General features: G+C 40.5%; 1 protein-coding gene across 1 annotated transcript in view; it reads left to right on the plus strand.

Moving 5' to 3' along the window:
* Positions 1–906: 906 nt before the first annotated feature.
* AFF3 (AF4/FMR2 family, member 3) overlaps positions 907–14,863 on the plus strand; it is a 295,404-nt gene continuing 281,447 nt past the window's right edge. Inside the window, exons 1-2 of the mRNA XM_009883126.1 lie at positions 907–1,025; positions 10,857–10,977. Coding sequence (XP_009881428.1) covers positions 907–1,025; positions 10,857–10,977 — 240 coding nt within the window. The remainder of the gene's footprint in view (positions 1,026–10,856; positions 10,978–14,863) is intronic.

The following is a 14,863-nucleotide window of genomic DNA, read 5'->3' on the forward strand; positions in this document are numbered from 1 at the left end:
CAGAAGAAGGAACTGGGAAGAAATTTGCAGTTTGCTGGAGTTTAAATGTATAGAATGTATTTTAGAGAAGGTAGCTAGCTGTATGGTGCAATGCAGTAGGTTTGGCTAGTACTAGTTACTTGTGAAAGGAGAGTTAAACATCCTCTATATAAGCATCTTTTTCACTGTTTGTAGCTTGAAGTTATATATTAACCACAACTTTCTTAGGTACTTGAACCCAGGCTTCTTATTTTTGTTCTGTGAAAGTCCTTTTTGTTCTATGAAAGCAAGCTATGTAGGCACTAGGTAGATAGATACAGGTTGTGATTTAGGTTTAGGTTTAGGTTTTTCTACACATGTGTATTTTTCATTCCATTTTCTAATTGTTCTGCCTCAATTGAGCAGAATGAAGATGGAATCTCGTAATTCCCCGTAGTAAGACTTTATGCTTATAAGCTCTGCTACAAACAAACTATTGCTAAATCAATCACAATTTCTTCATATAGTGAGCTACATTTCAGGTGTTCATGTAAGAAAATGTCCTGGTTTGAGGTAAAACAGGACCAATTTTGTTCAGTAACTTTAATTCTTAGCTAAGCCTCTTCTGACTACTGAAATTAACAGCATATTGTGCAGACAGTGTTCGCTCTCAGAATGGTAAGACCTACGGTTATAGTTGATGCCAAGGAACGGAATGCAGAGAGGCTCCTGCTTATACTTATTGCTGTAACAGCCAAGGCAGCGAACTTTGGTATTTGCCCCATTGGAGGGTCAGAAGTGGAAAAGCATAGAGGGGTCCCACCTGCGGGGAGGAGTGGACAGGACAGGTGACCCAAAACTGACCCACAGGGTATTCCATCCCATCTGCCTCATGCCCAGTATAAAAGCTGAGGGATCAAAGGGTCAGCCCTCTTTCTTCAATGGCCGATGTCTGAGGAGGACATCTGTCTGTTCCTGATGCCTTTGATCCCGATCCTGAATCCAGATCCTGAATCCTGTTCCCAGCCATCACTGAGTCCAGTTTGGGACTTCGCCAGTGCCAGCCGGTGACGTGATTGTCATCCTGGGAGCTTGATACAGTTTTGTATATATTTCATTGTTTCCTTTTTTATTTTATGATTAATATTTCATTAAAGTAGTTTAGTTTCTTCTAAACTCATAAATCTCTTTTTCCCTCCTCTGCTTCTCTCTTTGAAGGGAGGTAGGGGGGAGCATCTGTTGCTCGCCCAGTGGCCAGTTCAGCCTAAACCATGACAGAAAAGCACAGGTTTTAGTGGATTGGGATATTATTTGGGCATTTATAGTGGCTGATTCTTTTTGCATCTGTACAGCTGGTGTAGGTTTTAACTACTTGGTTGTTGCTTTATATTCATGTTCAGTTATTAACATCATCCAAATTTATTTTTGTCATGTAGACGTGCAAACATATATCTGTTTAAAACTCAGTTCAGCCTTACCTGTATGTAGTGATGGCTCGTCTGAAATATATAAAATGCTATAATAAGGTCTCCATCTATCTATAAAATATGAAAGAGAGATAAATTAAAGCACGGCATCTCAAAACATATTGATTCTGTTTCTACAGAAACCAAACTCGGCGACTGTCCGCTGAAGATCCCAAGAAGTGATTTTCTGCAAATGCATAAAAATCTGATGACTTATGCACTGACTTGTTCATCATTTTTTTTCACACCAGGGCTGTTGTGTGGTTTCCATAATGCTGTAAATCATGATTAAACACATAAAAAAGATTGTCACCCAAGATCCATTTTAAGCCAAGTGAAACATAATACAATATAAAATTTACATCATTTTCTTGATTAACCCTGATGAACCTTCAGTCATTATCCATTATAGTAAGAGCAAATTGGAAATGTTGCTTTGTTAATAAAACACGTATAGACGTTTTCATGAGTCATAGGTTTGATGGTTACTAACAGCTGACACATTGATAATGAAATACTGTACTTTGGCTTTCCATGAAAGTGCAATGCTATATAAAGCTGCAATCCTGTGTCCTGTAGGTCAGTGCTGTATTTTGGTGCCTTTTGGACATCAGATAGTTTTGAATGTTGATCGAAAATCAAGTGCACAGAATATAAATACAGCAAAGAGTTTTCACAACCTTTACATTTAGGTACTGAATCTCTGTGTGTCTGTCATTCATATTTCATAGGGGTTCTTAGCAGCACCAAGAGCATTTAACGACTTAAATTAAAACTACTTATCTTTGTCATCCATGGAAGTCTGTAAAGTTTTGCTCCTTTTGCTACTGTGCCAGGAATGTTTTCTAATAGACACTGCTGTTATCTCTAGTGGCAAAGTGCTCTTAGATCTGGCCTTAATGATTCATTACAATCTTTGCTTTTGCTACTTTTAAGTCAAGTCGCACCAGGGTGAATTGCGTGATAACATTTTTCTACCAGTTAGAGAGCTTTCAATTTTCGTGTGCTATGTGAAGTATACCTTGGTGTACTTCTCAATGCTGCAATTAGCTGTGGGTAGATGGATCGCTAGTCAGAGCCCCATGGAAAGAATAGGCTATTTAAGTTGCTAGAGAAAAATGGGAGGAAGGAGGTGTTTTTCTTCTGAAAAAAGACCTTTTTTCAAGAAAAAGATCATAGAGGCAAAACGTATTTTTTCACAATTTTCAGGCTACTTGTTTTCATTTCCTTTACTACTGAAACTAGCACTGAAGATCTTTATTGACTGGAATCCAGTTTTCAGAAAACACATCAATAAGAAGCTCAACAAACATTTTGAATAAAGTATTAAACACATACTGCAAAATGTCAAATAGATTTTTAAAAGGCCAGATTTCTTTCATTGCGTTTAAAATGTTCAGAACATCCCTTGAAATCACGCAATGATAGGAGTAAATTCAGTTTATTGCAACATTCAGTCTGTAAACTCTTCAGGATATGCACCAACACTGTATGAATAATTCGCCTATGCGTGCACATCTTCTACAGAGATGAGTTGGATGGCTGATAAAAAAAAAAAAACAACTATCATTTTTACTAATTATGACTGTAAGAAACCTAAAGAGGAAGTTTCAAGAAAAAAAACCAAAACACACAAGCTTGGCAGATGATAACTGGAACAGTTTCCCATGCATAAGGATGCCACGGAAAGCAGAAATCCGTGTGGAGAAAAACAGACAAGTAGGGCGTTGTGTCTGACATCTCTGGCAGGGAAGCAATGTAAGAAGAAACTGGATCAGATATAGGCGTCACCAAGTTCGGTAAGGCTGTGTGAATCCAGGGAATTCAGCAGTGTTAGGTTAGGCAGAAAAAAAGATTCCGTATTGATCTCCTCAGCTGTTGTATTTTTGAATTACAACATAAAAGTAACATTAACGAAATCAAACAAAAGGGCTTCGCTGTGCTTTGTCTGGTTTGTGCTCTTCAGTCTTGGTAATTTTTTTCTCTCCACTTGGAAAATAGGGATGAGGATAGAAAAGGAATACTTCCCCGTATCTCATCTACAGTGTCTGTTTCTCGACAGCTAAGATCTCAATTTCATTTCTGGAGGTTTTAAATGTCATTTTGGATTGTGGAGAAAAAGAAACACCCATTCCTGGTGTAAGATTATTAATAGTGGTGAATTTGTAACTTATGAATATACTTCCAAACAACATATTGTTAGAGCAGTGTAAATTAAAAGTAATAGTAATGTTCTGTTTCTGGCTTGGCTCAGTGTCATTATTAGATCTTCATCCATCTTTGGTATTTTTACTAGCAGTTTTAGGATTGTAAAAGAGAGCACCAGCACTTAATAGCAAAAAGAAAACAGTAAGGCACTGAATATAGAATTATCCATTAATACTGAATGGTGAATTTTTTTATAACTATGTATACTGTGGATACGGACCGGTAGATTTTTATAATGTGATGAAGTTATTTTTCCTGAAACTAAAAAAAAAAAAATTAATAAATTAATTATGTCTCAATTTCTCTCATTGGGCAAAACTTCACTGAGGGAAGAAAACTTGCATGTTTTGTCTGTAGCGGAGCTTGAAGAGGTGCTCTTGTACAAGCAAGTGTTGAACTAAATTGGATTTTTTTTTTTAATGTTCCTCTATTGTGATGTTTACTGCTCTGACTCAACAACCTAGATCCCAGTCTCAATTGCAACCCTAGGTTTTCTCAATATTTCAATACATATTTAAAATTCAGTCGGGTTGCATGCAAAGCACTCGCATTTCGTGAATGTCAGATGTGGGTGCCTGTAGGATAATAACTGCACACACAATTAGTCTTCCCTTGGTTCCTTCCAGTTGCCCAGCCTGAGTCCTCAGAAGACCTGCCTCGAACGCTCAGATGCTGATTTTGCAGATACGATATGTACATATGCATTCGTTTGGTAGATGCGATATATCTGCCCCTGAAAATACAGCTCCCGGTTTTCAGACTCGGAATTTCCAGGCAGATAATTAAAGCAATCTCGCACCTTCTAGCCGGCACCTGCCACTGCACGAGCAGCCGGCCCAGCTCAGCTCCCCCTGATCGTATTCATGTTTGGACGGTAGTGTTTCATGGTTAATACAAATCATAAACAGGCTGTAAAAGCTGAAGCGTCAATGAATCCTAGCTTTAAAATTGCTGGAAGCTAAAGTTTTAAAACTGATACTGCAAAGTGAAAAATGAAATTTAACCAGGCATTTTGGTGAAGGAAAAATAATTTATTGGATGTAGGATGAAAAGCTGTGAGAGTAAACATCAATCTCATCTTAGACACATGTCATTGATTGATGTTTGCTCTGTGCTGCTGCCTGGAGGTAAACTCTTTGAAATAGCAAAGTAGGTACTTTATCTGTCTGTGGATAGGAGCACAGTTTGTTAAGTTACTGCTTTTTTGAGACCCTGCTACATCTTTATGTTCAATCAAAGTGAAAACAGTAAATCAGAGTAATTGCTTTACCCCACGGCATTTCTGTTTGTAAATGGGAAAAAATACTGTAAAAATCCTCCAATTAACTTCTGCTGTTTAAGCTAGATAAAAAGTCTAAAAAAGTCGGTTACAACCTAGGAAGGTATTTTATTGATTATGCCACTTGTTCACCAAAGGCAGCCCCTTTGTTATAATTGAACTGATAGTTCAAATGTCATTAGGGAAAATATTTAATGCTCAAAAATGTAAGGTTGCCATCTCTAAGAGCTCCCCATAACCCATTAGCAATTAGTTCCCAAACAGGCATTGTTTATACTGCGCTGAAAATAGAACTGGTACCAAGAAATTGGCCAGGCAAGACCATGGACATGAACAGTAAAATAGAGAACAGGCATTAAATGATAGCACTTTCATGTTAAGCACAGCAATTCAGCAAGCAGAATAACCTGAATTGTTGTAATTAAATTGTCAGAATCAAGATGTTTTGTACAAAAGTTTGGGGCTATTGCCTTTACAAAGTCTCAGGCTGGTTAGTCCTTTTGTAATTTAAAATATTGCAGAGATACGGGAATGACGGCACATTTAAATTCAGAATCCAATTTCCATTCTGAATTCAGTTTTATAATCAGTGTCCAGCACCAGGGTTGGACTGTTTTTTTATTCTGTTGTATAAGTTTTTCCCTGGAGTTACTCTATTTAGCTGCTTTGGCATAAATGTGGTAATTCAGGGGAGAATTAGAGTATTAAATATTTAAGAAATTGTCCTCGCTTCAGCCTGAAATTTAGTATATTGACTTGTGTGCCAGGTCACAATTTGTGGGGAAATGTTGAGAATAATCATTTTAAAATTTATTTTCTTGACCTACTGCCTGTTTTTCATGGTTTTGAAGTAGTTCCAGCTTTGTTCATAATTCAGAAATGACCGTGTGCTAAAATTAAATTTCAAAGATATATGTGTCCTCACAGAAAACTTGTTCACTGGTCTGATTTTATTCTTGAAACACACGTATCTTTTGGTCACTTATGGTGTGGGTTGTGTTTTTGGTTTGGTTTTGGTTTGTTTTTTTTTTTCTGTTTGTTTGGAATATGATCACTCCCAGGGGATATTCAGGGGCTCCACCTGGCAGCTTGGGGATGGTATCATTTCCATGACGCTGGGAGGGGGTGTTGCGGCCTGACGGGGGTTTGTGTGCAGCCTCTTAATCTGATGGTGGAAGAAGAAGGGTCAATTTGGGCACAAATGAGGAAACCAACAGAATCTGGGAAAGTGGCTCAGCCCTTGCAAATGGGATCGAGGTCTTCCCTAGCAAAGACCTGCCAGAAGCCCGTGGGAACTGTGTTTTTGCCAATTTAGGAAACTGCGGCGTGTTAGCATGAGGTGTCAGCTCTGCTTTTGTTATTAATATGTCTAGACTTCAGGTTCTGAAAGTTTTGTGCGAAGTGCCAGGCTTAGCTGCTGCGATGAAGCAGATCGGCCTCCTGGGTCAAAAACATTAACTGCAAATAAACAAGCTACTCCTGCTACATCTATACCGCAATATTTATGTGCGTGGGGAAGTAGAAGGAAGGTGTGTGGGTTGGGGGGATGTTGCAAAGCCCTCACAATTCAGAGAATAATGAACTAAATCTTTGGACTGGAAAATGATATTGGGAGGTCTGGAAAGGCAAAGGCGAGATTGCAGGTTCCTGCAAACTCTAACGAGTTTGGTAATTGTCGCCAGGTGTGTGTATAGGCACAGTGATGCCTCCCCCTGTGGTGCCAGCAGGGCAGCCTGAGTCACTGCCCCCTCCCTGTGCCAGAAAATAAACTGACGCGAGGCAAGGGGAGCACCAGCGATCTCGCCCTCAATTTACCTACCCATGTCTTTTACAGCCTCAACGATGCCAGCTGTTACGAGGCTGGTGATCTCGGAGCAGAATAACGGTATCCTTCCTGAATCTCCCCGTAGTGATGCGGCAATTCTGTGGTTGCTGAAAAGGTCAAGCAGCATCGTTAATGCACACCATACGTCTGCGAAGACGTGTAATTCCTCAGTGAAGGTGCAGTGCTTTAGTTTGTGGAAAAGGACATCTTCCTCTGAATGCAAAACTCGGGCGTTCCCTAAAACTGAAGGACAGGAGAATATGTTGGTGCAGTATCTCCACGCAGTTCATCATGGAGATTAGACCTTTTTATTTGAGTTGTTCCAAGTAGTGATGTCTGAGGGAGGTAAATTGAGTCAGAAATAGTGTGCTTTAAAAAAAAAAAAAAAAAAAAAAAAGGAAAAGGAGACTCTTCAACGCTTAAAACGTTAGGCTTTTTATATGATTGCTTTCAGCCTAGCCTGAGACTACATAACTCTTTGGACTTTGTAAGAGATTAAATCCAGTCCCAGGTTTTTCAGGTAAGTTTATTGCTCTGCTCCTTGGCTGTCCCCTGAGTGGTCTCTGTCTATTTCTAATTAAGGACTAAAGGAAGCGGTTCCTTCTGATGGCAGGAGTAGCATGAAGAAAGATATAAGCATTTCTGTCAGTACTGTGGGGAGGCTGGTGCCACAGCCGCCCTCCCATCAGGCACCAGCGTGTCTGGGCTCTCCTCATCAGGCAGATCTCGTGGGGAGCCACGCTCACCTAGTGCACGGCCAAAGAGTGGGTGGCCATCAAGGTAATCTTCCAAAAGGCATCACAACAGATCAAAATTTATTGAACATACCTACTCTGAGAAGTTTGGCAATCCATTGGGATTCTGACCTGTAAAATACCTGAGAGTGAAATTAGTCAAAGCATCCTCGAAGATGCAGAGGAGGTAGGGCTGCTGTGACCGTGTGGTGGTGATGGTGTGTTGAAAGTGCTTTGAGTCTGAGACACTGGTGTTTGGACATAATTCATTTGTAAGTCCAGTATGTCTCTTGGCAGATCTTAGGGCTGAGATAAATCACGGTGTGGTTTCAAAGCAGTGTGCTGAATTCGAGATAGTGTAATTGTTACAATACAACTTTTATTCATATAGAGCTCTTGCATTTGTCTTGTTGGTTATGCTTCAGTTCATGTCAGTTTAAGCATGAATTTGAAACAGATGCAGCATTTTACAAATAACAATATACCATTTAAAAACAATTAAAATTCATCCTTTTGGAGTTTGACCTGTATGAAACAAATATAAATGACACTGACTTTTGAGACATGAATGGTTGCATGTTCTTTGGCTTCCAAGACTTGCAAAACTGCTTCAACATTTTGGCCCATACTAGCAAAACTCTTCCTCAATAAATGGATGTGCGAGTGTGCATATAATACATACATATGCATACGTCACCCACATACGCACACATGCCCCAATGAGGAAAAACTCTTAAGATTTTAATGAACTTGTTCTTCATGGCTTAACAATGGAAAAGACACACTGTAAATTATTTAAAAGGTACATGTACATTTGGGATTGTTTTAAATTGCAAACTTTAAAAAAAGAAGGAAGAAAAGTATTAAAAAGAATAATTTTCCATTAACTGAAGTGTTTGCAATAAAGACAGTGATAGAAGTTGGCAGTATTCTTCTTGAACCAAAATAAATAAATACATTTGGTGACATACGTTCAAGGAAATGTGACTGTTGCAATGTTCATGCAAATAAGGAGCAGCCTCACAAATGCTGGAGATTTTGCCATCTGGTATTACCAAAGGAATACATTCTCAACTTGTAGCTCTTCCTAACTTAACTGCTTATAGCTGGCATATTAGGCATTGTCACACAGTTTTGCCATTTCCATAATCATTCTGAATTATCGCAGGTTGTGCATTGCATTGCCAACAGTGAACTTCTCACTCGGGAAGGGGGTTCAGAGATCTGACATCTTGGATGTCTTCATCAAATATGTCTCCATCAAATACAGGGATAAAAATGCCCTCCCACTTTAGGAGTATCACACCAGTGCATTTTTAAATTTGTATGAGGCCTCGTGAAGAATGTTGCACTTGTTTACTTCCTAGAAACCGGGTAGAGATCAGTATTATAATTAATCTCAGGGGAGCTGCCCACCTCTATTTGACTGCAGGCTAGAGTCCAACGCAAAGCATCTCAAAGAGTCAAGAGGGTCTGGATGGGGAAATGTGGCTGAGAATGAAGTTATAATTTCACCCCTGCAACTCCAGAAAACCCCCAACCTAACATCAGCTATTCAGGGTGGCAGAAAATCTACTTTACACACAAAGGTTGTTGTTAGGAGGTCTTTTACCGTGACTGAACTGATGGGAGCATGCTCAGATAGCATGGTGTGGTAACTGAGGACCATTGCTTGCCTAGCAGTAAATGACAACTGCTCTGCCTCTGGCCTCGGTAGAGCATGCAGCAGATGATCTCCACTCACAGGGACCCTGTGGGGAGGCCTTCGCTATCCCCCTCTTCCTGGAGGAAACCATTTTCCAGGACCAAAACTCCACCCCTGCCATTACCTCCTCATTACTCTGCTTTTCAAAGAGAAGGTCTTGGCATGAATAACATGGAATTGCTCATGAAAAATAAGGAATAAAACCCCCAAAACCTCAACCACCTGTAAGTGGAATAAACAAACTGGGGGTTGGAAGCTGCCTCCAACCTGAGTTTCACAATAACCTCCTGTGTTTGAGACCCCCAGTCAGCGTTTGGCATCTGCCCTCAGACCCATCAGAAGGGTCCTCCGCACTCCAGTTCAAGTTAGCAGCATTGACAAGTAAAGATAAGATTCTGTGTTCATTTGGTGACTGCTAAGGCATTGTTTTTTAAATACTAACATCGTCTAACATATCCTATGTATTTTCAGCTCACTCAAGTCTTGAATTAGAATCAGATAGCTGTTGGCCTTTTGACTGCCTTGCCTGAGGCGTACTAGGTAACGTCACGTGGGTAGCCGATGCAACATATGTTTTGCTAACTGGGAAACTGGTTAGCAAGACAACCTTTTTCTTATTAACACATGGTGCACTTACATGACATTAATATATATTTCTGCTTTACAGATTTACAGTGCCAGAAGAAAGGCATTAGCTGAGCTAAGCAAAATAGGCAATCAGCATACTCATCACATTGTCCTGAAATAACACGTAAACCTTATTAGACACATTGGTTTCCTTTGTGGGGAGAATAAAACATAACAGACTGAAGTGTGCAACCCTGTGTTGTTCTGTGGAAATTCAGGGAAAAGATTCTCTGGTTTATGTTGTCATGCATTCAACTAGAATTCAAGGTGGAGGGGGGGAAGAAGTTAATTTTTATTCTGGATGTCTATATTGGAGTCTAGTTCATTTCTAAAAATTAACACTGTTGTGTAATGCAGTCATTTTATTCTCTCTCCAGCTACACTCTACCAGCCATACATACACTATCGTGCCGGTATTCATTTATTCATGCTCTGAAGTTGTGATAGTGTCAAATCCATCAGAAAGAGGAATTGTTTCAGTAGTAGTTTCACGACTCGGCTGATTAACAGAGATCAGAAGAAGCAGCCTAACTGTGGAAACCACTACAGCATGTAGTTTTAACAGCTCTTTAGGGAGCTAGTTAATGAAAGAATCACTACAGAAACACATCCATGTGAAAAAAAGGAGCATTCTCATACAACACTCAGAGGATATGTCATAAGTGGAAATATGTTCATAATTTCTATTTACTCATAGCTGTAATTACCATCTGCCTTAAGAGTACTTTCAGTCTTTGTCAAAGTTGCTTAGATATTTCCTTTGTCACATTTCAAGCAGCGAAGTTCTGCACAGACTAGATCCTGCCCTGTGATTTCTTTTTTATTCTTCTGTAAGAATTTAATTATCTATTCTCTGTGTGAAGAAAGCACCAGCATTCCCAGAGACCTGAGCCTCCCCAGCCTGCTTGGACTGGCATTCATCGCATTCATGTTCTTGCTTATTTTTGCCATCTGTCTGCAAACCAGAGTTCTTCACTTTTGAATTCACGCTGGTTTATATGTTGCCCACTAATTTTTAACTCTTAAAAAGCTATTCCTCTTTTTTTTGCTGCAGTGTCTACGAGCCAGATAGAAACGTGCTGAGAAGGAAAGAATGGGAAAGGAGAAATCAGGAGGCCCAGCAGGAGGATGGCGCATTTAACACGAGTTACTCCCTCTTCAGTGAACCATACAAGGTAGATGCTTCCCAGCTGGGCAGCTTATTTATTTATTTATTTATTCCACAGTACAAAAATGCAGCCTGCAGAAGGCATTGTCCGGGTTTCAGCACTCTCCCACAACTGCTAGCCTCAGAAAATTCACAGAGAAAATTTATGGCTCATTGAGAATCGGATTTTATATATACGTGTGTGTATATATATATAAAAGCTTCTTGTAATGTTCAGCAGCAGACGAGAATGAAATAAACTAGAAATAACCTAACAATATTTGAGGTGGAATTAAAACTAGGAGGTGAAGGTGACGGTGCCCTGTTTTTGCAACGCTTAGAAAAAAACAATTGTGTTAGAATTGCGTGTGAAGGTCAAGCAATACAGTAAACATTATGCTCTGGCCAAGGTTAATGCAATGAAATATCTCGGTGTTTACTTTTTTTTTTTCCCTGTAAGCATTACCGACAAAATTTGTCTGCTAGACATGTTTTGCCCTCACCAAAGGCAGAAGTAACTTAACGAGTCTCAACTCCCTGTTTTATTCCTCCTAACAGTAGTGTGATGAGGCAAAACCATCCTTCCCCGCTTCTTGTTAGAAGGGTCAAGCAGGTTCTTCTGCACCTTGCAGAAGCCTGCAAACCAAGCCCTTGTGAACAGGACCAGGGAGTGGTATCCCATGGGGGCTGCTCCTCTCCCCCAGCTAACCCAGTGATTTTCCCTGCACTCATCAAAGCATCATCGTGTATCATCTGCTGTGCCCGTCCAGTAACATCCAAGTTACTGTTACAACCACCACGTTGTGAAGCCTTTCCCTCCATGCAGCATCGCTTGTCCTTGATGCTTTGGGTGCTTTAGTGCCACTTTCCAGGAGTCAGGCTTCTGCACCTGACTTCCCTGCTTCCCGTGTTTCTGCCCATGCTCCAGGCTCAGCTTTTAGCTTGCTGTTCTTCTAGATTGTTGCTTCTTTCTCATCCCTAATAAAAAAGAAAGCCCTACCAGTTTCAAAGTGTGTCCCTTGATAGAAGACAGCTCTGTCTGCCTTGAAGCTGACCTCCAGCTACCCGAAATTCAGATTCATTACAAAGGCATTTAGAAACCATGGGAAATGTCTTGAACTCCTCAAGGCTCTACTTGAAAAAGTCTACTGTGAGACCAATCAAGGGATAATGCATGGGAAAAAGCCTGAAAAGCTTAAGGAAGCTGTGTCTGGCATTTCATGAGGGCTCTGCTGCAATGGGGACTTAATAATTTTCCATTTGGTAGGTCCGGTCAAATACACCCCTCACAAAAAGGGCCTGTCCTTTTGCTGGGTCTCTGATACCATTTTGTCTGTGGTACGTAAAGTTCGTAATACTGAAGCTCAAATGCCTTGTAAAAGTGGTATAGTTGGAATATTTTGTGCACTTTGATTATTACCTGTCTGCCAGTGTACTGACTGTCATGGCACAGACTTCATGTATCACAGATGCACCACTAGTTTCTGAGTTATGATGTCTGAAGGCACGTCTATGCAACCACAGTGTAATTCCATCAACTCTAATAGGAGTGGATGAAAAATCATTGCCATCTCTAGAAGCGGAGAGGATACTGAGTGGGTGTCCTATGGGGAGATCAGAATAATGGCTCCATCCATGCTTCTTATCTTTGAACTCTGTGTCCCTATTTTGGACAAGCAGGTAAAGAAGGTGCTGCAGAAATACATCCTGCAGCTGGCTTGGTCAAGAAGACGTGGAGAAAGGCGAAGCTGAGGACAGCAGTATGACTCACCCACAGCTCTGTCAGTATGACAGTCACAGCTGCTTGGGATGACCAGTCATTCTGACAGTATTGGACATCAAAACTTCAGTGGTGGTATACTCTGAATGTCATGTGTACACTGGCAGTGGACCATTGCGCTGCCTGAACTCCTCCAAGCATTTGTGAACCTTCAGTGTGGGGGTGCAGAGCTATGGCTTGGGCCTTTTGATCTTATCGTGGAGAGAGGCTGACTGCAAAGAACAAATCTTTCTGCGAAAGCAAAACTGAAACCCACACTTTTACTGTCTTTAAAGATCATGTTCAAGTTTTAGGTGTTTCTAGAGGGGAATGAAGGTACAGCAGACATTCACTGCAAGCTCTGATTAAATTCAGTATTCCTCTGCACAGCTTGAGAAACATGAGCTAAAGCCAAAGGATTTGCCATTCAGAAGGCCATATCTGAAAATCAAAGGCAGACTGGAAATCTCTTAAATCTTATGTCCTCTCTCACCTTGACATGTATCACTACTCCTGTAACATCAGATTTTCTGAAAAATCCTGACTCTTCGGGTTGCCCCTTATCCTATTCAAAGTATCCATAGCAACCCTTTATGAAGGATTACGGGAAATCCAGTATCTTTTACTTAAAATGTCTTTTACAGGGGGTAAAAAGTAGGAGTTTCATTCCAGATATTTCCTGGACAGAATACCTTGCCTCATTAACCATATCAGTATTTTTAATGAAGAAAAAAAATCTGATGCCCTCCCATGCAACCAGCGGGTTTATTTTTAGAAGTGTTGAATCTTGCAGTCTTCTAATGCATTGCAGAAGAATATGAGAGCACCGTAAATTAGAAATGTTTGCACAGAATGCTTTTCCTACTTACTCATTTTGTGATCGTGTTTTCTCTATGTGAATGATTAAATAAGGCCAGCAATATTTCAGAGCAAATAATAGGACAAACTGTTTCATCTAAAGCTCATAACAAGTTACCTCAGATCCCATCTTGTTCCCAAAAGGATGTAGGTGAACTCTTCCGGATGAGATCAGCTCAACACAAAATCTTCTCACCTCAGGTTGTCCCCAGTGTATCCAGAAGGAATAAACAACACCAGCTGGTTGCCAGCATGTGCCATGGTACAGGTTTGCTGCAATTATTGTTGTGGTTAACAGGGATCTCTCAATACGAGGTGTCTCTGTGTGACCTTCTCATCACATCCATATAGAAGACAATCTGCTGAATTCTCTGGGCTAGCGATAGTCTACAGATAATCTGAAATTAGGCTTTTATTTACTTCCCATCCAAATAGCAGCCATCAGAAAGAGTGGACCTTCTGTTAAGGAAGTTGTACTCAAGGGCAAAACTTGCACATAAATTCCCCTGCATGAGGACCGAGAGGCAGCTGGATGGAGAGCTGCCCCACGAACCATCTGTGCTGTAGGAGACTTGTGGGCGTCAGGAGCCCTGTTCCATTTGGTTGTCCTTGTTGCCATGCTCCTGGCAGGGAAGGAAACCTCACACACACAGGCTGGCTGAATCAGGCTGGGTGCAGGCCCAAGGGCAGATCTTCCTCCCTTGAGGGAAGCTGGAAATGTGTTTCTCTACAAGGTATCTACACAAGTTGGAAGATCCACTGGAAGCATAGAAGAGATCCACTGGGTAAAAGGAAAATTTTCTGTGCCTTCTGGGAAGTAATTCTGCTGGTCAAGGTGATGCCCAAGTGTAAAAGCTATTTAATTGATCGCAGGAGACACATGAGTGTATCTCCAACCTTCTTTCTTTTCAGATGTATGCGATGCTTCCCACTTTTGAAGCCTCATTAATAGCTTCCTCTTCTTTGCGACATCGATGTGATTCCTATCAAGTAAAGGAACACTCTTTTTTTAATCCACTTGCTGTCTGTGAATTAATGCTTCATATTTCTTGTCATAGCAGGTTACTGTTCTTGTGACAACAACAGTTGCATATGCAGAGAGAAGATCAGTCTGTAGTGGTTGAGCCATCTTATTCTAAGTTTGCAAAGCAATGTTTCAGATGGAACACTTTTGAGTTTTTCCCTTCCCGCTTCCCTTCAACATATATTATTGATATATATTCAACTCTGTTAGCATTGTAACAAATGCATATTGAAAAGCTAGCTGTAATGTATTTTACGTACTTATATGGTAGTG

Source organism: Charadrius vociferus, unplaced genomic scaffold, assembly GCF_000708025.1.
Source record: "Charadrius vociferus isolate BGI_N301 unplaced genomic scaffold, ASM70802v2 scaffold92, whole genome shotgun sequence".
Taxonomy (NCBI): Eukaryota; Metazoa; Chordata; class Aves; order Charadriiformes; family Charadriidae; genus Charadrius; species Charadrius vociferus.